The following is a 26,067-nucleotide window of genomic DNA, read 5'->3' on the forward strand; positions in this document are numbered from 1 at the left end:
TTGTAAGTCATGTGATACACAATGTATCACATGGATCAATAACAACCCTAAAAGTTTGGCACTGACTGGATCAGAGATAACTGGATTAGGTTAGACCAGTCTATTCCAGATTGATCTGGATAGATAGTGATATGGTAAACTTGATTAGAATAAACTGGTTTGAACAAGAAATATCTAGATTTCTAACAACATATCTAAATTGTGCTGGATGAGATATGATTCTACCAAACAGCTCTAGTAAAACTGTACTGGATTGGATTGGAGGAAACTGAACTGGTGAAGACCAGTCTGAACAAGAATAGACCAGATAGAACTAGTTGATTATTCAATATCTCAATGAATTTCAAAGTCCCTGAGTTTCATTTAAGACAGTCAAGTTGCTTCTTTATCTTTTTCTTTCTTTTTTTTTTTTCGGTGGGTGGAGGGGGCATGATTTGGGTGTTTGTCATGGTTGGTCGCAAAGGTTGATTAAATTAGCACCCAGATAGTATACGGTCATGGGTGGATGGTTGTAGATGCTGACAGTACCTGGGGGTTAGAGTTAATGTGTGTGATTCATTGTGGTGGTGTATCTTCTGTTTGGTTAACTGCTTTGATGTTGTTCGACTGTTTCAGCCACAACTGATTCGGTGCTGCCACTCCACAACAACAACAACAAAAACAACAACAACAGCAACAGCAACAAGAGCAGCAGCATTATGGGCAACAGCAGCAGAAGCTTCATGAACAGCAGCAGCAGCAGCAAAAGAATGAGGGTGTTTTTATATGGTTGGGTTGTTTCACTTGCTAGAAGTAGCAGCCAAATTTCCCTCAAAATCACAACATGTTATCTTAAAATATGGGATATACATTGACTGAAACGAAAAATTAAGAAAGGAGAAGAAAAAAAACATAATAGCCCTTTTGATCGGATCGATCGGAACTGACCCGGGGCTAAACAACAAACATAAAAAAAAAAACCAGCAAAAAGAACAAAAATAACATCACTAGTAATAGCAACAACAATAATAACAATGTAGGGATCTAGCTTGACCTCTCCTTGACCAGCGCAGGTCCTAGTGGGTCGAGTGTTTCAAATCTCAGGCAGGGTCAAGCTCGACCCCTACAACAACACCAAAAGCAATAACATCGTTAATAAAAGTAACACTAAGCATTTCTAGAATCGGCTCAATTTTCTGCCAACGTTTTGTAGGTAGACATATTCTTTTCTTTCACTTGTTTCAGTCATTTTGACTGCGGCCATGCTGGAGCACCGTCTTTGGTTGAACAAATCAACCCCAGGACTTATTCTTTGTAAGCCTAGTACTTATTCTGTCCGTCTCTTTTGCCGAACGGCTAAGTTACGGGGATGTAAACATATCAACATCGGTTGTCAAGTGATGGTGAGAGGACAAACACAGACACACAAATACATACATACATACATACATACATACATACATACATACATACATACATACATAATACATACATACATATATATATATATATATATATATATATATATATATGCGACGGGCTTCTTTCAGTTTTCGTCAACCAAATCCATTCTCAAGGCTTTGGTTGGCCCGAGGCTATAGTAGAAGACACTTGCCCAAGGTGCCACGCAGTGGAGTTGAACCCGGAATTATGTGGTTGAGAAGTAAGTTTCTTACTACACAGCCATTCCTGTCAATAAAGAAAAATAATAATTTTTTTTTCATCTTGGGCATTTTTTGAGGTAGTTTACTATTCCCACACTTCATCGCCTCGTTTTCTTTTCTTTTTTTTTTTACAACTATAATAACAACAATAACAATTACAACATAAGTGAGACAAACCACCACCACCGACGACAATCCGTGACCATGGGTGTACGACAGAGTTTGACAGTTATCTCCCTTGATTTTCTTAACCAGATTCAATCGTCATGACACTTTGAGCCTAGGAGGAATAAGAATCTATATGTAGCTACTTTATCTGCTAGAAATAGCAGCTTATTGTTCTTCAGACTTCATTCTATGATCTTCAAAAAAAAAAAAAAAAGACGGGCCGAATTGAGGTTAAACAACAACATGACCTGTAGATAATAATAATAATAATAATAATAATAATAATAATAATAATAATAATAATAATAATATAATAACCAAAAATTACAATATTCTGAACATTTGAAGCTAACAAAGCGGGTTCGGTTTCCAATAAATGAGAATGTTTTTCGCTGGCATCACTTTTTTGCCTTTTAGCAAAATGAAAACAACCTGCACATTAGTTCGGATAAATTTTCTAATTTATAGTGTCCTAAGCACAACATTGCTTCTATTTCTTGCTTAAATTCCGGGCTTTCGTCTTCAGAATTTCAAAATGCATAGATTTGAAACAAAAACAAAAATGTTAATGGTTTCATAAATAAAATTTCTTATCACAGACGAAGATCTGAGACTTGAAATACGCGCGAACGAACATTTAAACTTTTTCTATTTGTCTCTTTTCTTTCTTTTTTGGTTGGCGTTGCACTTTCATTTGCAGACGATTCGTTCTTTAATTCTTTTACTAGTTTCAGTCGTAGAACTGCAGCCATTCTAATGCACCGACTTCAAAGGATTTTGGTGGTTGAATTGACTACAATACTTTTAGATGATATGTCTTTCACTGACCTCGGAAGAGAAAGAAAGACAACATCAGCCAACAACTGACACGCAGAATTATTTTGGGTTTGATACAGCGCTATTTTCCCAGAGAACGCCTTCATAAACATATATACACGTATGCATGTGTAAACATATATATATATATATATATATATATATATATATATATATATATATATATATACACACGCTTATACATACATACATACATACACACGTACTCACGTGCACACACACTCGCACAGGTCAAATGAAGGCCTTCCACACAGTTTCCATTTACTCACAAGGTAGCGGTCAAACTGAAGCCAGGGTCGAAGACACTTGCCAAAGTGAGATCAAATCGAAGTCCACGCAATTATGAAGCAAACTCCTTGACCACATACCAACACAGGGGCCGATGGCATCGACTGACCCCTTTCCCTCCAAATTACTGGCTTCGTGTCTCAATCTGAAACCATTATTATCGTTATTTTATATTATTTTGTCTCCGCGCACATCATCCAATATGGTCGCTCTAAAACTGTGTGGCGACCGTTGTAGCCGCCATTACTGAGGATATTTTGGAGTCTGCTGGGTTTGTGGAATACATTTGATGCAGCCAGTTCATTATCTGAGTAGTTTTACCTTCGTCACAGAAATTTAAGACATCGTCGTCACAGCTACCGTCACCGATTTTAGATAATTCGATGTCCAGATTGTCTAAATCTTCTGAAGTGTCGGAAATGTCACTCAGAGACTTCTGTACGCCAAGTGGTTCTTTGGCATTTTGTAATTTTCGTTTGTTGCCATTGTCGGAATTTTCTTCACCATCATCGCTGTTAGATTCAGTGAAACGTATGCAAGGACTAGGTGACCTATCCACCTTGAAACTCAAGAACCGCCTGAGTTCCTTACTCCAAGAACCAACGCGATGAGATATTTTACGCGTCAAACGGGTGAAACTCCGACCTCGATTCTCCTCTGATCTGTTGTCCCGGACATCACAAAGATTCCCTTCAGATGAAGAAATCTTTCTCTGATGCTCAGTTTTACCACCAACTGTTTTCTTCCTCGAATCTTTTCTTTCTTTCGACTGTTTTCTATGTTTCTTTGTCTTTGTCTCTTTTCCTTCTGACCTATTCCTCTGATGGCGTACTGAACTCTTGTTCTCTCTCAAAGAAGATGGCGGAGTCTCATAGGCATCGCTGCCATCACTGTCTCCTATCTCAGACTTGGATTCATTTTTAACGATTTTTTCTCTTGAGTATTTTTCTTCTTATTCTTCTTATTCTTCTCTTTCTCCCTGTTTAACTTCTCTCTTTCCTTCTCTTCTCTTTTTTCTTTCTCTTCTTTCTTTTTCTTTTCTTCTTCCTCTTTCTTCTTTTTATCCTTCTTTTTCTTCTTCCTCTTTTTCTTCTTCTTTCGGTCTTTCTTGTCGCTTTTCTCTTTCTCCTTTCCATCTTTACGATCGGCAGTTTTTGACGATACTACTTCCTTTGAATCCTCTACATTAGGGTCTGAAGCTACAGTGAGGCCTCCATTTGAGTCACACCGAGGGTTTAGCTCTGATTTTCGAATGGGTTTCGGAAGAAGCTCAGGTGGGATTTGCGGCGGAGTCAGAACAATGGGCAGTGGTTTAACAACACCAAGAGGCAAGTTATAGTTACAATTTAATGGGAGAAACTCGGGTAATGTAGTAGTCTCTTCCACTGGGGGAAACATTTCTGTCAAAGGTGGAACAAATGATGGTATCGATGGCAAAGGGCGATAAGCGGCAGCTGTGGGTGCTGTGTCTTGCTGAAATGAAGATCTTTGGAAAAGAATTGGGTTTTCTGTCGGATCAAACTGTTCCTGTTGGTTCTGAACGAATTGATGAAAGGATTCTGATTCGTCAGGGGCCTGTTTCGATGATTGATAAACAGGGGTCACTGGAGATAAATATGGATAAGACTGGTTGTAATTTGTTGGCTGCTTTTGTTGCTCTGCAACAGAAACTGAGTTTGCTAAAACCTCAGAAAGGGGTTTTTGTTGGCGTCCTCTAAATTCAGATGAGACATCTGAACTCTTTAAGGAACTACTGTGGTCGGATTTAACAGACAAATACTTGTTGCTTCGTCGTTGCCTTGCAGAACGACGCAGGGCAGCTGCGACAGCTTCTTCTGCCAATGGTCTTGCCAATGACGGCCGCCCATTTTGTTCTCCTCCCACTGCAGGTATCATTTTATCCGTTGGATCGAGATTCTTATCTTCAGTTGAGATGACTGGTCTCGAAAATGGACAATAAGGGAGCTCTTCTGGTGTTGCTTCAACGTCGCCGCTTTCAGTTGGTGAGATACCAGGTACAAAAGTAGTCGAAGTAATATTTCTGTTACAATCTTCAACACCACGGAGTCCACCCCCTCTTCCACCGTCACCAAACCCGTTGTTATTGATAGTCACACTATTATTAGAACTAATCATATTGCTACCGTTGCTGTTACAGTTTTCCATTGATAATGTTCGTTGATCCTCCTCAGTTTTAAAATCATCTGCTTCAGGCATAAAATGTGAATTTGGCAATGGGTTAAACAATGACTTTCTCCGCATAGAGTTCCGTAAAACTTTAGGATTATACGTTTCTTCGTGTCTATTAGAAATAGTTGCATCGTTGGGTAATCCTGTCGTATCAGTCAAATGGACCTGTTGTCCGTGGCTCCTGTGCTTCATACTGCTTCGGTTATGACTGTTTCGTTCTGTGTTTCGCCTCGAACCATACTCCCTTGTTGAAAAGGATCTTTGAAATGGAGTATTAGTTTGATTTCCAGCATTAGTCTGTAGCAGTGGGTCAGCGGTCTCTTCATTTTCTATATCGCCCATGTAATGAGGTTTTTGAGAATAACTTGTGTTATTATCGATGTTGTTATAATCGCTTCTGTTGTGAAAATGACGGCTTGAGGAGCGTTTCTTGCAAGAACGAACAGGAATTTGTGGCAGATCGTCATAATAATCGAAATCGCGATTGTTGGGGTTGTATATTTGCTGCAGATGAACATGGTTTGATGTAGTCGGATTGGGAAGGTTATGGATGCTTGAGCGTGGATCGGCGACAGGGCGTTGCATTCGTTGAGATGTCCTGTTGCCAAAATTACTGCGTTGGGAACATCTAGCAGAGCTGCGTACGAACGAATTGATGTTATGTATGCTCTTACGACGGAGGGCATTGAACTGGACAATATCTTCATTTGTATCAGCAGCCATTTTTGTATAACTACGTGTGAACGGACATTTTTCCTGCTGAGATGATTTAGCTGCAGAAATTAGATCTTGTTGAGTACGAACGTGATCTTTGGTATTTGAAGGAACATTATTTCTGTGGCTGTTATCAGCATCGTTAAAAACTTTGAAGCTACTGCGCAGAGTTCTGGAACTTTTAGGGAAATCCTGTTGACTTTTGGAGTGAGACTTCACTGTTCCATTCGATGAAGTTTTAACATTTCTTTTGAAAACTGGCGTGGCTGGTCTTTTCCTGCAATACGCTTCCTCATCACTGCGGAAAATAGATTCCAGTTCGCTTTCTTCTTCTTCTTCGTCAGACGTGGTATCATTACTCCTCCGTGTATACTGCTTGTTTCTTTTATTCGCTCGCGAGTTTTCGTGGAATTGAACCTTCTTTCCCTGTTTGATGCTTTTCCGCAACTGTTGATCCCTCATCCAGTAGACCCTCACCCCCGGAGGAACGGCACCAACATCATCTTCAATTCGACTTCTTTTGTCTAAATAATCACTATTGATTAAATTCTCTGCAGAAGATGAGGACTTCAAGATACTCCGCAGTGAAGAGGATGGCAGGATGGGAAGAGACGCTATACTACCGTGTATTCCGTTCCTCTTCCTTTGACTCCGCCTGCAACGTTGCTGCTGCTGCTGCTGCTGTTGATGCTGTTGTTGTTGATTGTGATAGCGCAGCCGCTCTTCCTCCTCCTCTTCGTCATCAAATCCGTATCCGGATCTCCAAGTATCATATTGTTCTCTTCTGGTCAATCTGTCACAATAACTTCTGTCCACCGATTCACGGTTGTAATGTCTACTCCGTCTGCCAGTAGTATTTCGCGTTGTTGTTCCACTCCTTTTCTGCTGTTTCCAGCATTGCTCATCGCCCCAAACATACGACATGGTTTTCTTTTCTACTTGTACCCGCTATTGCAAACAAAACAACGGCTTTGACTAACGAGGGTCATTATGCTTCTTTTTGATGTTTTAAGCTGTAGTTTCTTTAGCTTTTCCAGGTTTGTTACAATCTTTCCCACTATCGCATGGACTTTGATTCAATGTTGTCTAAGTTTTAATGTTAGTCAAATTGACTAAACTCTTATCTGTGTTCCTTGTTTTGATTTTAACCAAGCAAATTTTCCTCGTTTAGACTTTTAGCTAATATTTGCGTTTTGGTCCAGAGAGTAGCGCAAATGACTTCGTGGTACAATAACGGATAAAGGCTTAAGTTTTCGTGAAATGGCGTTCTCTGCTGCGTACGTGAAATTCGCCTGAAAAGATAGAAAGAAAAGAAGATATAAATGACAACACAATACTTCAAAGTATTAAATTAATTATTTTAAAATGTAACTAGCAGTATCACGGCGTTGCTCGGGTTTGTAAGGGAAATAAATATAAGCATTTTTAGAGATGTAAAGTATAATAGCCATCTCAATATGGCTAACCACAAAGGGGGGGGGGTTACTGTAGCTTTTTACGTTCTGAGATTAATAATACATTTTTAGAGAGTTACTTCCCTATATATAGCAAAAAAAATGCTTTATAATGGGAAAAAATTATGGTAATTTTTTTTAAATAATAGACTCATCGTAGACGCGCGCTAATACCCAGAAGGCTCGATATGAATCACGACTATAAGATACCCGCTTTTGGTAAACTGCACCGCAAAATGTGGGAGTAGTTAGGAATCTAAATCGTAGGGACAGACACACAACTTCACTTTTATATATAAAGATTTGAATATTTGATACAATAAGTAAACTTATCAAAATATATTTATGTCAGCTTTGGAAAATATTGTGTTTAACTGATTCAATGATTTACATGCATTGAAAGATGTTACGTACATTCTTGTTTTGCCCAGGCTTACGTTGGAAAATGCGGGTATTATATTTCTATCTATCTATCTATCTATCTATCTATCTATCTATTTATCTATATATCTATCCATCTATCTATTTAACTCTGTCTGTCTAGTTGTCTTCTACCTCATATTAATATTTCCTCACATGATTATACACACACACATATATGCACACACACACACACACATGCACACACTTATACATACATACATACACCAACGCCAGCCTGATAAATGGTAGGTCAGGAAAGATTGTGGAGATTCTGGAACATACCAACAGATGTGTGCTGTTTGCAAGAGCTATGATGGAAAGAAACCTCAGCCAGATTCTTTAAGAGTAAGAAGCAAAAGCAGAAATTCTTCTGAGTAGATAAAAACTATGGAATAGACGAATTGTCAACAGAGAAAAGGACAGATAAGGTAATTGGGGTTGTCAGAGTCGGTCATAGAATAATTATGCTGAAGCTAGTTTGGGATAACAGACAGCAAGATTTATCTTCAACATATGCAACACAACAAGATACTAGACAAACAGGAAATCCATCATTGTGAGACTCCTACAGACAGGCTTTTTAACAAATGACAGTGACCTTACTATTGCGGTTAGTAGACATGTTGGACAACACCATGAGGGCTTCTCCTATTTCTGTGGAGGCAACATCCTTTTCACCCGGCATGCTAACGTTTCTACCAGCTCACCGTCTTTGAATATTTAATAATGACTGATGACAGTGAAGCTCTGACGGAATATTTTGACAATGTTCAAGAGATTATGGGTGTCTCTGGTTTAATGTATTCTATGTTTTATACAAAGTGAATTATTGTATGGTGACATGTTTGGGAACATTGTATCATTACCTTGTAAGCTCTGAGATTTTCTGTCCCACGTTTGCAGCACTCATAACCATTCACTGGCCATATATGTGCCTCTGCTTCAACAACATACCAAATCATTAATTTGGTGGATGGAAACTGTGTGGAAGCCAATCATGTATGTGTGTGTGTGTGTTTGCATCATTGTGTTTGTTTGTATGTGTGTATTTGTGTATGTGCTTCACAATCTAGGATGGTTTGTTTTTGTCCCACCCCACTAACATAGCAGTTCATCAAATGAGACTGATACAGTAGGCACCAGACATAAATATATGACTGTATGTATGTATGTATGTATGATGATTTGCTGTGCTTGAGAAGACTCGCCAAGCCAAGGGATATCATAGTTATGTGATCAGGAACCATGTGATCAGAAACCATGTGATCAGAAACCATGTGATCAGAAACCATGTGATCAGAAACCATGTGATCGGGAAGCAAGCTTCTTACCACACAGCATTGCCTGCAATGACAACAGCCTTCTTACTTGATAAGCATAGCCAATTGCTGACCGGTGAAAGTCAGCAACTGGCCAGCCAAGGGTTTTAAGTCAAATACCGTTTGCACACCACCATAATGACTTCCACCAATAAATACCAAGAAACTCAGAGACAAGCAAAATACAAGAAATCCAGCTCAGTAGAACATCAGGTTTTATATATGATATAGCCTTCTCCTAGAGGGATGCCTTCACATGGACCAGGCCTATTGCGCCCTCAGGCGTCAATGCAAGTTATTTCTATGTCCCATCTCTCATATGCTAGTCAACCACAGCTAGGATCCTAACATAAATGAATATATATATATATATATCTATATAATATTATATATATAATATTATACACACATACATACATATATACATATATATACAATAATGTATAATATATATATATATATATATTACACACACACACATTATATATGTCTATGTATATATATATATATATACACATTATATATACATATATAATATACACTACTATATAGAAGAAGAAGAGAAGAGAAGAAGAAGAAAGAAGAAGAAGAAGAAGAAGAAGAAGAAGAAGAAGAAGAAGAAGAAATAAAAGAAGAAGAAGAAAGAAGGAATAGAGAGGTGATTTAAAATTATTATTTATTAATGTTGTCAATTTTTAATTGATAAATTATAATTTATCAATTACCACCCTGTTATCTTATTACTATAATAGATAAAATATATATATATATATATATATATATATATAGACACACACACATATAACATACATATATGTATATGTGTATATATTATATATATATATATATATATATATATACCCATTTATATAGTTGAAATTACAGAAAAGCAAAAGATGAAGACAAGTGTATGAACAACAAGCAGGTGTATTAGGTTGGCGCTTGGGAAAGTGAGAGAGTCTTCTATGTTTTGAGCCTTTGCTCTTCAACAGAAAGGAATAATAGAAAATAAACAGACAAAATGAAAAAAACTTATGGATTTAGCAATCAAGCATAGAACTGGTTGAGAAAGAAAAAGGTTTGACAGGAGAGGTAGAAAGAAGAGGAGATAATAAAGTATTGGTGATCCCAAAACGAAGGTGCATGTACATGTCTTTGTGTGTGAGAATATGTGTGTGTGTATGTATTCGTGTATACATGTGTTTGTGTGGGCATGTATATGTATTCATCCATATGTGTGTATACATATTGAAACAGTGAATGTACATCTGTTTTTAGTGTATTTTTGCATGTGCATATATGTATGTATGTATGTATTATGTGTACAAAGATCAATAAAAATTGATAAGTAAATAACAGCCGTTACTCTCTGATTAATTATTCCCTCACCATTCACATGTGCCGAGTGCAACGTCAGTTTAACAACCAATAATCTCCATCGACCGGCGGAGACACGTGAATGCCATGCACATGTTTGACACCACTATATTTAATTTCATGCCTCACTGAACCATAGTTAATTATCTGTGTTGAATATAAACTAAATTGATAGACTAATTAGAAATATCCTGATCTCTTTTCTAAAAGATTTTGTCTCTACATCAGTGGTTTTCAACTGTTTTATTATCCAGGCCACATCTAAAACCTGGATAATTTTTAGTGGGGCAAACTAAAAAAGTAAAACACTTGTCAATTAAAGAAAAATTCATTATGTTTATAGAGGGAAGACTGCTAAGGGCTGCCAGAAGAATGCTTAAGGGCTGCCAGAAGGATGTCTGAGAGCCACCAGAAGGATGCTTGAGGGTCACTGGAAGGATACTTGAGGGCCAATGAAAGGATGCTTGAGGGCTGCTGGAAGGATATTTGAGGGTTACTCGAAGGATGCTTGAGGGCAACTGGAAGGATATGAGGGTCACTCGAAGGATGCTTGAGGGCTACTGGAAGGATGCTTGAGGGCCACTAGAAGGTGGTGGCGGTGGCAGTTGTGGTCGGGGTTGTGGTGGTGGTCGTCGGCAGTGGCAGAAGTGGCAGTGGTGTCGGCGGCGTGGTGGCAGTGGCAGTGGTTGTGGTTTTGGTGGTGCTCATCGTTGTCGTCTTCATGGCAGCAGCGGCGGTTGTGGTTGTGGTGGTGGTAGTGGTGGTAGTGGTGGTGGTTGTGGTGGTTGTGAAAATAAGGCGGCGAGCTAGCAGAAACGTTAGCACGCTGGGCGAAATGCGTAGCTGTATTTCATCTGCCGTTACGTTCTGAGTTCAAATTCCGCCGAGGTCGACTTTGCCTTTCATCCTTTCAGGGTCGATAAATAAAGTACCAGATACGCACTGGGGTCGATATAATCGACTTAATCCGTTTGCCTGTGTTTAGCCCCTTGTGGATAGTAAAGAAATAGGTTGTAGTGGTTGTGGTGGTGGTGGTGATGGTGATAATGGTCATGATCATGACAACGATGATGATAATGACATCAACAACATTGACGATGATGGCAATAATGATGATGATGATGATGATGATGGTGGTGTACGTGGCATTGGCGGTAGTAGTAGTGGTGAAGTAGGAAGAGGAAGAAATCAAAAGTAGGAAGCAAAGTAATTAAATCAGGTGATTATGTGGAAGAGGATAATCCAACAACCACCTGAGGTACCGATGAACGTTGGAGGTGTATTTAACAGAGGTCACGGCCTGGGTTGACAGCGCCACAACCCACCTGTATCTCTAGCAACATCACCACCATCATCATCATCATCATCATCAACAACAACAACAACAACGTCGTCATCATCATTATCATCATCATCAACGTCATCATCATCATCAACAACATCGACGTCTTCATCATCATCATCATCATCATCAACGTCTTCATCATCATCATCATCATCATCGTCATCATCATCAACATCGTCATCATCATCATAATCGTCATCAACGTCGTCGTCGTCGTCATCATCATCATCATCAACATCATCAACGTCGTCATCATTATCATTATCATCATCATCATGACAGTCATTATCATCTTCCTTATCACCGTCATCGTTACTTCCATCACTGATGCTACTTTCACTATCATGATGACAACCACCACCACCACCATCACCATCACCACCCCATTACCATCGTCATCACTATCAACAACAGCATCATGAACATGATGTTTGGAAAAAAATGTGTTTTTTTCAAGGCAGACCATTTAGGTATAACATTTATTAAGATGTGTCATTTGGCCAATAAAGAATTGTTACTATTATAACACCGTCCTCCTACAATTGCTGGCCTTGTGCTCAAATTCAAAACATTATTATCATTATTATTATTATTATTATTATTATCATTATTATTATTATTATTATTATTATTATTATTATTATTATTATTATTATTATTGAGTGAGAGAGCGGTGCATGCCATCAAATTGAAACTGGAGTACAAAGTCCAGAATACCTGCCATGACCACCTGTCTGAGAACGGTACATCAGGCACATGCATCCCCATCATGTGTGCGCAACATGGTGATCTCATATCAAGTTAAACAGCACATGACCTTGCAGGTGGAGCCCAGTTAGACTTTTCTTCGGGTCGAGTAGCCCATCCCGCTCAAAATGTCCCTGAATAAGGATTGTTTAAAGATGTTGAACGAACCACCCAAGTCTCCAAAGGTGAATTATCCAAACCACTTAGAATTCCTTTGAACACATGGCTACGATGCTCCCCCACTACTTCTGCTCAGGATCAGAGATGCACATATCATCAGCCACTAAGGGACATGCTCAACTGGTTAAGGTCAAACAACTGACAAGCAAGTCTGTGGTATTGAGCAGAATATTAGCTGTAGCCCATCTTTTATACCAAGACAAAACAATGTGCATGATAACACTTCCAATCAATTAAGATCAGGAGCCATGAAAGCCACTGCCTTGTACTGCATCAGGCCAGTTATTATTATTATTATTATTATTATCATTATTATTATTATTATTATTATTATTATTATTATTATTATTACTACTACTACTACTACTACTACTACTACTACTACTACTACTACTACTATTATCATCATCATCATCATCATCATCTATCTATCTATCTATCTATCTATCCGCTCAGTCGAAGTCAACTCTCGGTCACTCATTGGATCAGTGTCCTCCAGTCAGTTCTAACCTGGGCTGCTTCCTTCAGACTGGCCATATCCATTCCGGTATCACTCTTGATGGTGTCAAGCCAGCGGGTTCTTGGTCGGCCTCTTCCTCTCTTGCCACTGACCATTCTGGGCATGATATCCTTCTCCAGGGATTTTCTCTGCATAATATGACCGAAATATGCCAATCTATGCTTGGTGATCCTAGCTTCTAGCGACATTTTCATCATCATTATTATTATTGTTACTATTATCATTATCATTATTTAAGGTTGTGAACTGTCAGAATCGTTAGCACGCTGAGCAAATGCCTAGTGGTATTTCACCCATCTCTACATTCTGAGTTCAAATTCTGCCATGGTCAACTTTGCCTTTCATGTTTTTTGTTATTTTGTGGGGGGGTCGATTAAATAAGTACCAGTTATACACTGGGATCAATGTAATTGACTTAATCCCCTCCACCAAGCTGCTTTTGCAGCATAAATTTGAAATCATCATCATCATCACCATTATTATTATTATTATTATTATTATATTATTGTTGTTGTTACTTCTACCATTATGGCAGCAAGCAGGCAGAATGATTAACATGCCAGGCAAACTGCTTTGTGGCATTTCATCCGTGTTTACATTCAGAGTCCAAATGCCTTTCATCCTTTGAGGGTCAATGAAAGAAATACCAGTGATATACTGGGGTTGATGCAATCAACTTGTCCTCTCTCCCAAAAATTTCAGGCCTTGTGCCTATAGTAGAAAAGATTATCATTATTAATTTTTGTATTTTTCTTTTGTTACTTATTTAATTATTTTATCATTTCGCTATATGTAAACCAACGCCCACACTTTATGTCTGTCTTTGTGTTGTTCCCCTCACCTTTACCCTGGTTACACCTCTTCTTTTTTGAGCACCTTCTGGAGTATTCAAGCAGTTACAAGCAGTGCTGTTTTCTGCAAGTGCTCCACCCTTATTGCAGCCCCTATTTTGCTCACTGTTCCCAGAGCTTCGACAATTATTGGTACTACTGCTACCTTTTTCATTGATCACAATTGCTTAACTTCCCAAGCAAACCAGTAATATCTCTCATTATTATTATTATTATTATTATTATTATTATTACATAAGTCACTTGTTTTATAATCCTTTTATAATTCTCATGGTAAGTACAAATCCTCTGTTGGTTTTGACTATAAGCCTTTAGTTATTCAATCAAGTGAATTACAATGCTTATTAAATTAACATGAAAATAGCTGAGCATTTTATGGGTGCGTATACCCGTAATAATTCAGCTACATGTACCCTTAATATGATTCACAGGTTGAATTAGTGTGGCATTATTATACGTGACAAGGCTGGACCTTTGAATCACAGGAACACCTATCCCATTCACCAACCACAAGTTCCACTCTTTGTTGTGGTGTGGTGGCTTGGAAATAAATAAAGTGAGCATGGTCTGGAAAAATTTGTAGAAGGCTTACTAGATGTAGTTGATGGCAATTGTTTCCTAGGCGACCTTAGTAGCAGTGGAGGTGGGTGTAATGAAAGTAAAAATGAGGTGGACCCTGCACTTTTTTCCCTGTTAGTAGCTCCCTGAAACCTGTTAGGTTCTTTCTCTCTCTCTCTCTCTCTCTCTCTCTCTCTCTCTCTCTCTCTCTCTTCTCTCTCTCTCTCTCTCACTCTCTCTCTCTCTCTCTCTCTCTTGGAGTGAGGGGCAAGTTGTATGATACCTGTGAACACATGTGATATTGTATTGTATGAATGTGGAGGACATGTGAAGCCTGGAAATAAATAAAGCGAGCATGGTCTGAAAAAATGCAGGAGAAGAGAAAACCAGATGGTTGCTGATGGCTGAGATAATCGACCAAAAGTGAAGAGAATATGAAGAAAGAGCAGAGGCCATGATATCAGCTGCAGCAGTAAGGGTAGAGAGAGGAAACAGTATTGATAATTAAGGTAAAATTAACATAAAGTTAACCTTTCATTCTGTCTGTATAGATTGATGTTTTTACAATGTGGAAATAAAGGCAGAAATTCACATACACATAGCTTTCTAAAATATATCCAGACATATTTTGATTATTTTTAGACTGTGGACCTGAAGACAACCAAGAGAGAGTATAAATGATAGAGACTGTCTTTGAATTTGTCCAGTTTATTCAAAGAGGGATTTGGGTTAGGGTCTTAGGTGTATTATTTTTTATGGGGTTTTCAGCAAAGGGTAAGTGACCACCAGCTTAACAGATCCTCCTGGACTAGTGAGATAAATATGGTTGGAGATTTCTGTTTTTTTATGTCCTAGTGGTGGGTTTGTGCAGGCACAATGGCCCAGTGGTTAGGGCAGCGGACTTGCGGTTGGCAGATCGCGGTTTCAATTCCCAGACCAGGTGTTGTGTGTGTTTATTGAGTGAAAACACTTAAAGCTCCATGAGGCTCTGGCAGGGGGTGGTGGCGACCCTTGTTGTACTCTTTCACCACAACTTTCTATCACTCTCTCTTCCTGTTTCTTGAGTAACACTGCAATGGACTGGCATCCAGTCCAGTTGGGGAGAACACATACGCCAGAGAAACCGGGAAACCGGGCCCATGAGCCTGGATAGGCTTGAAAAGGGTGAAGAGAAGAGAGAGTGGTGGGTTTACAACAATTAGATCGTGGGTTCAATCCCTGGACTAGGCAACACAGTGTGTCCTTGAGCAAGGCACTTTATTTCATATTGCTCCATTCAACTCAGCTAAAAACAAGTAGCAGGGCTTGTGTAGTCCCCTCTCTCTCCTTCAAGCTGTCACACCCTTGATGTTCTGCTGGGCCAAAGGTAGGAGGGTTGAGTGAGAAGGTATCTATGTCTGCTTACAACTGGCACTCCATCTGTTATGATGACAAGGGTCCCAATGGGGCCGTTCAGTGAAACATCCTCCTCATGAAATTAATGTGCAAGCGGCTGAGTACTCCACAGACATGCATATTCTTAACGTAGTTCTCAAGGAGATTCAGCATGACACACTGAATGTGACAAGGCTGACCCTTTAATATACAGGTACGACTTACTTTTGTCAGATGAATGGACTGGAACAAAGTGAGATAAAGTGTCTTGCTCAAGGACTCAGTGAGCCACCAGGAATTGAACTCACAACTTTATAATCATGAGCTGAATGGATGGAAGCACTCCATCGGTTATGACGATGAGGGTTCCGGTTGATCCAAATCAATGGAACAGCCTGCTCGTGAAATTAATGTGTAAGTGGCTGAGCACTCCACAGACACGTGCACCCTTAACGTAGTTCTCGGGGATATTCAGCGTGACACAGAGAGTGACAAGGCCGGCCCCTTGAAATACAGGTACAACAGAAACAGGAAGTAAGAGTGAGAGAAAGTTGTGGTGAAAGAGTACAGCAGGGATCACCACCATCCCTGCCGGAGCCTCATGGAGCTTTTAGGTGTTTTTGCTCAATAAACACTCACAACGCCCGGTCTGGGAATCGAAGCCGCGATCCTATGACCGCGAGTCCGCTGGCCTAACCACTGGGCCATTGCGCCTCCACATGAGCTGAATACCTTAACCACTGAGCCACATGCCTTCACCTGCAACTACATAGATATCTAAAATAATTAGCAAAAATATGGCACATGCTGTTGGGTCGTAGTTGCTTGTGAGGTCTCAGGTTCAATCTCAGTGTGACTTTTCAGATGAATGTCATTTATCATAGCTTTGGGATGACACGAATCATGTGAATGAAATTGGGAAGATGGAAACTGTGTAGAAGCCTGCCTGATGGATTGTACCTGTAATTCACACATTCTGTTCTGGAATTACATTAAGGATGTGCATCTCTGTGGAATACTCAACCACATACATGCTACTCCAATGAACACAATTTCTCAGTCGATCAAACAATCAAGAACTCATGGTTTGAAATTCCATCTGAGAATTGTTTTATTATCTAATGCATCCTTCCTTTTTAAAGATGTCTAGGCACAGGAGTGGCTGTGTGGTAAGTAGCTTGCTAACCAACCACATGGTTCCGGGTTCAGTCCCACTGTGTGGCACCTTGGGCAAGTGTCTTCTGCTGTAGCCCCGAGCCGACCAATGCCTTGTGAGTGGATTTGGTAGACGGAAACTGAAAGAAGCCTGTCGTATATATGTATATATATATATATATATATGTATGTATGTGTGTGTGTGTTTGTGTGTCTGTGTTTGTCCCCCTAGCATTGTTTGACAACCGATGCTGGTGTGTTTACGTCCCCGTCACTTAGCGGTTCGGCAAAAGAGACCGATAGAATAAGTACTGGGCTTACAAAGAATAAGTCCCGGGGTCGATTTGCTCGACTAAAAGGTGGTGCTCCAGCATGGCCGCAGTCAAATGACTGAAACAAGTAAAAGAGTAAAAGAGTAAAAGAGGTATGATTCGAGAAATGTTCAGCTGCTATTTCTAGCAGGCTTATCAAACACTTATAGCCTCACCACCACCACCACCACCACCACCACGTCTACTTTCACTTCTTTGACTCATACTTTGTCAAGTGTTGACAGTTTTTGATAACAGAAAATAGTTTTAGGTCTCAAATCATCGCCCCAGCCTTTGTGCTGTATACAGCATTAACTGCAACCTGTATATTATGTTATCTGCACTGATAAGAACACAGACGTGCACTGAAGGACACCTGGAGGTGGTTTATGGAGCTAAACATACCTGGTATTTTGTACTCACCATGTTATTTTTGTTCACGTTTTTAGAGGCTAAGAGAGTCTATGGACTCTGATCCCGGCAACAGACAAATCTGGGGAAAGACCCAGCTGTGGAATTGACATTGTTGTTTAACCTTCGATCAATCCTGATCAAGTAGACCATAGATCAAAAGCATTCCAACCGTGACCGTCCTGTTTTGTATTCAGACACAGTGTACATTAAAGTTTACATTATCTGATATGTCCTTCCCACTTTTAGAATAGTAGGATGTAATTTGAGAGAGATTTAACTATATTTCCTAGCACATTGACTGACTACATAGAGACTTCTTTACGGACTTGAGATATATAAGTTGCTACAGACGGTAGTACTGAGTTTCAACTGTTACTTTCTGATTTCAATTCCTGTTGAAGTCATCTTTGCTTTCTATCACTCTACAAGTTACTGTTATGTTTGTTCCAGTCATTGAATTACGGTCAAGCTGGAACACTCTCTAGAAGGGTTTCAACTAATCGGCCAATAATTGATGATCTTGACCCAGAACTTCTTTTTTTGTTGGTATCTATTTCATCAATCTCTCTTTGTCACACCACTAAGTTAAAGATAAAATAAAGTACCCGTCAAGTACCGTGATCAATGGTATCAGTTAATACCCTCCCTTTCAAATTACTAGTCTTGTGCCTGTATTTGGTCCATCAAGGTTGTCCCCTCTCATCCCATCTATATGTACTGACTTTAGAGCCACTCCTCCAGAATCTGAAGACATCAAGGGACATCCTATGCAGACTAGGATGTGGAAGAACCATGTCGGCATATGCAGACAATGCCACCATCATTCTGTCAGACATTAGAAACATGGACTTGATCAGTATTACTCTGAAGGAATCTGAGGTAATGACAGGACCAAGAAACATCAGTGGGCCTGCAGCTCAGCACCTGGAGAGGCAGGGCCATGCTGTTCAATAGCATTATAGGACAGTGGATAGATGGGCCAATTAAATTGCTTAGGATCTGGTATGATCAGCTCAACACCTGGAGAGGAAGGGCCATGCTGTTCAATATACAGATGGGCCAGTTAAACTGCTTAGGGTCTGGTATGATCCAGACCTCCAGGTAGAGAAAAAATGAGATGGGATGAGGAGCAAGAGACCAATCCCACCAGAAATGGACTGAGAGACAGCTATCCCCGAAAGGTCAGATAGAGGTGGTGAACATATACATCACCTCTATCATATATTTTTTTCTGCTCTAGGCACAAGGCCCAAAATTTGGGGGGAGCAAGCCAGTCAATTAGATTGACCCCAGTATGCGACTGGTACTTAATTTATCGACCCTGAAAAGATGAAAGGCAAAGTCAACCTCGGTGGAATTTGAACTCAGAACATAAAGACAGACGAAATACTGTTAAGAATTTCGCCTGGTGTGCTAATGTTTCTGCCAGCTCACTGCCTTGCCTCTGTCGTGTATTATAACCTGGCTGTCATGTCTCACACCAGTTCACATCTGGCCAGACTGAAGCACTTACTCTTTTGCTTTCTGTGAAAAAGATACATTTGTTGCACTAACGTAGCTAGAGTATGTGCCACCCGGGAAGGCCCTTCTGTTTGCCACCCCCAGACCCCACATACAAGAACACATATTGCCTACAGCAGACCCAAAAGTGCCACCCCTTTAAAAGTTCCGCCCTACGCCCCCCACCCCCATCCCTCCCTAGCGATGCTAGCGATTTGTTGTCAAAACCTGTTGAGTGGAGAACCAGGCTTGTCATGACTGATGACACACAGACATACACTGAGGCTGTAACATCTCCAGTGTTTCCTTGCCAGTGAGCAGATGCAGTCACCTTTTGTCAGGCTTGTTTTTTCACAGCTTGTCTCGTTGGCTCAGCTCCAGTCCTGGATCAATGCAGGCCAAGGCAGGGCACCTGGCACCTAGAACACCATTTTTCACTCACAGCTCTCTATCAGTTGGGCAATGCTGGCAGTGGAAATTTCACTCTGGCATTCTATTGAGAATTAGTGTTGGGGAAGAGTAATGACATTCTGAAGAAGACGCTAGGTATTGATAAAAATCAACTAGATGGTCTGTTCTGGAGGATTTTTGGCCAGGTTCAGTCCCTCTGCATGGCACCTTGGACCAGTGTCTTCTACTATAGCCTTGGGCCAACCAAAGCCTTGTGGGTGGATTTGACAGACAAAAACTGAAAAAAGCCTGCCATGTGTGTGTGTCTGTTTGTTCCCAACCTTTGCTCATAACTTAGCAGTTTGGCAAAAGAGATCAACAGAATAAATACCAGGCTTAAAAGAAATAAGCACAGTGTTGGTGTGGGGTGGGGGTCAATTCGTTCTAATAAAATCCTTCAGTGTGGTGCTCCAGCATGGCCGCAATCTAATGACTGAAACAAGTGAAAGATAAAAGACGAAAACAATAAAAAAAAAACAAAAGATAACTGTGTATCAGAATGTCTAGGTCAATAATGCAGGTAATTAGCAGGAGTTAGTCGTTAGTCAGGTGTGCTTTGTTCCGCTAATGTTAGAAGGATTAACTCCAGGTAAGCACTTGATAAAATTCTGTGTACATGCTTATGTGAGTATATTTGTGTGTGTGTGTACATGTGTATGTATGTTATTTATTTGTGTGTGTGTTTATCTATGCCATATATCTATGTGTGTTTATGTGCAGTTATGTGTATGTGTGTCAATTTGTGAACATATTTCTGTGTGTGTAAGTGCGCACACATGCACATATGTGTGTGTATGTATGTGTGTATGTACTTTTGTACGCTTATAGATACATTAATATATTTGGATTTTAAAGTTTGGCACAGGTCCAGCACTTCAGGGGAGGGCGCTGTTCAATTATATCGACCCCAGCGCTTAACAGATACTCATTTTATCAATCCCAATAGGATGAAAAAGCAAAAATCGACCTCAGCAGAATTTGAACTCAGAACATTAAGATAGATGAAATGCTACTAAACCTTTTGCCCATCTAACCAACAGATACCTCTCAATAACATTGGTTTCAAATTTTGGTGCAAGTCTATCTAGTTCAGTGGAGGGGGCTAGTTGATTACATCAACCCCCAGTTCTCAGCTGGTACTTATTTTATGGACCTTTAACCCTTTCGGTACCAACCCCGCTGAAACTGCCTCTGGCTCTGAGTACAAATGTCTTATCTTCATAAGTTTTGAACTGAAATTTTCCACCAAACCTTAGTCACAATTTATGCTCCTAACATTAACACCAATCCGATTGTGGCCGTTGCCAGCCTCGCCTGGCATGTAAAAAGCACCCACTACATTCACGGAGTGGTTGGCATTAGGAAGGGCATCCAGCTGTAGAAACACTGCCAGATCAGACTGGAGCCTGGTGCAGCTTTCTGGCTTCCCAGATCCCCGGTTGAACCGTCCAACCCATGCTAGCATGGAGAATGGACGTTAATCATGATGATGATGATGATGATGATGATGATGATGATGATTAGCTTAATGACAACTAAGTTATTTTACTAAATTCTTTGTTATACTCAAAGTAATTGAAAGAAAGAGAGAGCATCTCAAAATAAATTCAGTAACAAAAGGGTTATATGTTGGATGTTCCATTATATGTCGCAGTTCCATTATCCAAAGAATGTGTTGCAGTCTTTTCATAGCACTTATATAGCCTTACCTGCCTTTTGGATCTCTTGGATACCAAAACCTCTCGTACATATATATATACATACATATACATACATATATATATATATATATGTAGGCTCGAAATGTAAAAGACTTTTTCTATTCCTGAGCGTTATACTAATACATCTGTTTGTTTTGTACACCACCTGTCTTCGTCTTTTGTTTTTTTCATAAACTCTCCCTATATATATATATGGAGAAAGAGATAGATATCGAATTATGTGTGAAAATACACGTACATATTTTGATTTGTTCATTAAACACACACATACACATTTCTTGTAAATAATTGTCCACTGTACAGCATTATGTTTTTCAACGACCAGGAAGTTTACTGAAGAAGTTTCATAAGTAAAAACATTTAAAAAAGAGAAAAAAATCACAACTGAAAATGATGTGTAGTAGAATTGAAACTTAGCTGTCTGTTTTCTCCTTGTCATATGTCTCAGAAACAGAATAAACAATTTAGGGAAACAATTCAGCATTTAACCCTTTCATTATTTTGAGATGCTCTGTGTTTCTTTCAATTAATTTTAAATATAACAAAGAGTTTAGTAAAATAACTTAGTTATCATTAAGCTAGTGTTAGGAACCTAAATTGTGACTAAGGTTTGGTGGAAGATTTTAATTCAAAACTTAAGAAAACAAGACATTTGTATTGAGAGCCAGAGCCAGTTTCAGCAAGGTTGGTATCAAAAGAGTTAAGAATTGTTTCTCTATTATATATTTTAACCCTTTTGTTACCATATTTCTGTTGAGATGCTCTGTGTTTCTTTCAATTAATTTTAAATATAACAAAGAATTTAGTAAAATAACTTAGTTACCATTCAGCTAGTGTTAGGAACATAAATTGTGACTAAGGTTTGGTGGAAGATTTTAATTCAAAACTTATGAAAATAAAACATTTATACTACAAAGGTAGGTTTCAGCTGGCTTGGTAACAAAAGTGTTAATCTGGCCATATCTGGCCTATATATTCTACCTGTTTTATGCTCAGACTGACTAAATCCTGCTTCTCACACCTACCCTGCAATGTCATTTTGAAAATATACAATTGCCTCATCAAAATCTTAATGCTACAAGATGATAATAATTAATTGAAAACAATGGGAATTAATAAACATTACTTTTGACAGTAATCTGATTGCTAAAGTAAAAGTGAAAGAATAAAGTTGCTTCCTGACTCGTATAGACTCATAGGAGTGGTTCCCTGGTTTCCTGGTTCTCATGGCACATATTCCCCATCACAGGATTATATATTTTTGAGTATGGAAAATGTGTGAGATCCTTGGTACAGTTGGGTATATTTGAAAACGAAAAAGAATGACTTCACTTAGTTTATTATTTTTTAATTTTTTAATAATATAAATTTTACATTTTAGTTCATAGATCTATAAAGTGTAAAAGTTATATTATTAAAAAATTAGAAAATAACAAATTAAACTGATTAGAACCACCAGAGAAGTCATTCTTTTTTTCAAATATATATGTATGTATGTAAGTATGTATGCATGCATGTATGTAAGTATGTATGTATGTATGTATGTAAGTATGTATGTATGTATGTATGTAAGTATGTATGTATGTATGTATGTAAGTATGTATGTATGTATGTATGTAAGTATGTATGTATGTATGTATGTAAGTATGTATGTATGTATGTATGTAAGTATGTATGTATGTATGTATGTAAGTATGTATGTATGTATGTATGTAAGTATGTATGTATGTATGTATGTAAGTATGTATGTATGTATGTATGTAAGTATGTATGTATGTATGTATGATGTATGTATGTATGTATGTATTTATGTATGTATGTAATGTATGTATGTATGTATGTATGTAAGTATGTATGTATGTATGTATGTAAGTATGTATGTATGTATGTATGTAAGTATGTATGTATGTATGTATGTATGTATGTAAGTATGTATGTATGTATGTATGTAAGTATGTATGTATGTATGTATGTAAGTATGTATGTATGTATGTATGTATGTAAGTATGTATGTATGTATGTATGTTCTTTTATTCTTTTATTTGTTTCATTTGACTGCAGCCATGCTGGAGCACTGGCTTTAGTTGAGCAAATTGATCCCAGGACTTATTCTTTGTAAGCTTAGTACTTATTCCATCAGTCTCTCTTGCCTGAGACTGAACCAGGAACCATGTTGCTGGTAAGCAAGCTACTTACCACACAGCCACTCCTGCACCTATATATATACACACACACACATATATATCATATATATATATATATATATATATATATATATATGTATATATGTATATATGTATGTATATTAATCAAAGATGAATATATCAGTGATGAATCTAAAAATCAGTCTTTTAAATAAAAATACCCTCTGTGGTAGTATTCCACAACAAACTTCAGAGTCAATTTCTTTATCACTTTCATCATCAGTAATGCGTGGTGAGTTCATATCACTCCATAGGGAGCTTGGGACCAGTTTCCCGGTTTTTTATGGCCCATCTATTCCCCCTCTGGGCAGGACGCTGGTCCATCACAAGATTTACCCATTTTTACCAGCAGAGTGAACTGGTGCAACATGAAAGGAAGAGTTTTGCTCAAGGACGCAACACATCATCCAGTCCAGGAATTGAAACCACAATCTTACGATCATGAGTCCAACTGCCTAACCACTAAGCCATGCACCTCCACATGAATGCTGAAGCTTTAATATTTCATATAAAATAGTGCTGCAATAACTTACCAATGATATGGTGATGCTATATCAACACAGGTGGTCACTCCAAAGATGAAGTTATCTCGGTATCAGAATGGTAAAGATTCAAATGTTTAGAAGTCAGAGATGTAAAGGTTCAGAAAAATATAGGGGCTTAGGTATATCAGAACTGCTGGGCTCTGAATATTGAAATTGTGGTTGTTTAAATATCAGGGTTGTAGAGGCTTCAATATCAGGGATGTAAGTTGTTTTGGATAATAAGAGAACTGTAAACGTTAGCAATTCCAACACATGTGGACAGCTTGCTGTAGTCTTCTCAAACAACTGCTCAACAAACAGCTTCACGTGTTTTGTGGATGAAGGGCTGACGGTGGCAGAGGTGGTTTTTGATAGTACAGATGGTGGTGGAGAAGGTGATGGGGATGGTGCTAGTGGTGGCGTTGAGGAGGTGTTTGTTGTTGTTGTTGTTGTACTGGTGGTGGTGATGGTGATGGTGGTTAATAATGGTGTTATTTATTGATTTTTGGTGTTGGTGGTCACGGTGGTATTAGTGAAGGTGGTTGTGGTGGGAGCAGTGATAATAGTTGTCAGTAGTCATCGTGGTGATGCTAGCAGCAGTAGCAGCAGCAGTAGCAGCAGCAGTGGTGGAGGTAGTTTGTAGCAGTGGTGGTGGTGGTGGTGGTGGTATTAGTTTTTCCCAGTTCTTTCCCCTTCACACTCCCATCCACCCCCATCTTATTATGATATTATTTAATCTCTGTACAGTCATAACATTATTTTCTACTTTCACATTCCCTCACTCTCTCTCTCTCTCTCTCTCTCTTTCTCTAACCCTCTCTCCTTCTCCTTTTGCTCCATCTCTCTCTCCTTCTCTCTCCCTCTCTTTCTCTCCCTCTCTTTTCCCCTAAATCTCCCTTCCTCTTTCCTTCTCTCTCCTTCTCTCTCTCTCTCTCTTACTTTCTCTCTCTTTCTCTCCTTCTCTCCTTCTCCTTTTGCCCCATCTCTCTCTCATTCTCTCTCCCTCTCTTTCTCTCCCTCTCTCTTCCCCTAAATCTCCCTTCCTCTTTCCCTCTCTCTCCTTCTCTCTCTCTCTCTCTCTACCTCAATCACTTCTTAATTCTTCATCAATTCTTACCTTTGACCATCTCTCTGGGTATTTTTCATTTCCTCTTCTTCATTAATTACATTTTGCCATTAACAAATCTACATGTGTTCAATATTTGTATATTTATACATATGCACATACACACACACACACACACACACACATATATATGTATGTCATTAGGAAGGGCATCCAGCTGTAGAAACCATGCCAAATCAGAATGGAACCTGGTGCAACCCTCTAGCCTACCAATTCGAGTTAAACCATCCGACCCATGCCAGTATGGAAAGTGGACATTAAATGATGGTGGTGGTGGTGGTGGTGGTGATACAGAGAGACAGATAGATAGATAGATAGATAGATAGATAGATAGATAGATAGATAGATAGAAGTATAATATAATAAACATATAATACACACACACACACACACACACACACACATATATATATATATAAACATAATACATATATATATACATATATATATTCACACATACAAATACCTATACAAGCTCACACACATGCATATATACCAGTGCTTTTCAAACTTTTTGCTGGTGCGGAACCCCTGGACTGTAGTGGCAGAACCCTAAGGTTCCGCAGAACCCTGGTTGAAAACCACTGATATATACTTCAAAAACAGAGCTAGTCTATCTGTTTTTGCTATACAAACTGAAGCAGGGCTTTCCCAAACCTGGAGCAGGGACACAC

General features: G+C 39.0%; 1 protein-coding gene across 2 annotated transcripts; it reads right to left on the bottom strand.

Annotated features, from left to right (window-relative positions):
* Positions 1 to 2,486: 2,486 nt before the first annotated feature.
* LOC118766030 (uncharacterized protein DDB_G0283697-like) lies at positions 2,487 to 24,657 on the bottom strand. Of its 2 annotated transcripts, XM_036509141.1 has the most exons (3): positions 24,277 to 24,656; positions 4,764 to 7,132; positions 2,487 to 4,631 (listed from the first exon to the last, which is right to left on the bottom strand). In XM_036509141.1, exons 2-3 carry the CDS (start codon positions 6,762 to 6,764, stop codon positions 3,834 to 3,836), a joined length of 2,799 nt encoding a protein of 932 aa, XP_036365034.1. In that variant the 5' UTR covers positions 6,765 to 7,132; positions 24,277 to 24,656; the 3' UTR covers positions 2,487 to 3,833. The 2 variants fall into 2 exon arrangements, with proteins under 2 accessions (XP_036365034.1, XP_036365033.1); XM_036509140.1 differs by having other exon boundaries at positions 2,487 to 7,132; positions 24,277 to 24,657.
* Between the last annotated feature and the right edge of the window lie 1,410 nt (positions 24,658 to 26,067).

The sequence above is a fragment of the Octopus sinensis genome, linkage group LG14, assembly GCF_006345805.1.
Source record: "Octopus sinensis linkage group LG14, ASM634580v1, whole genome shotgun sequence".
NCBI lineage: Eukaryota > Metazoa > Mollusca > Cephalopoda > Octopoda > Octopodidae > Octopus > Octopus sinensis.

Coding starts and splice junctions, on each gene's coding strand:
- LOC118766030 (XM_036509140.1), bottom strand. CDS start 6,764: ATGTCGTATGTTTGGGGCGATGAGCAATGCTGGAAACAGCAGAAAAGG.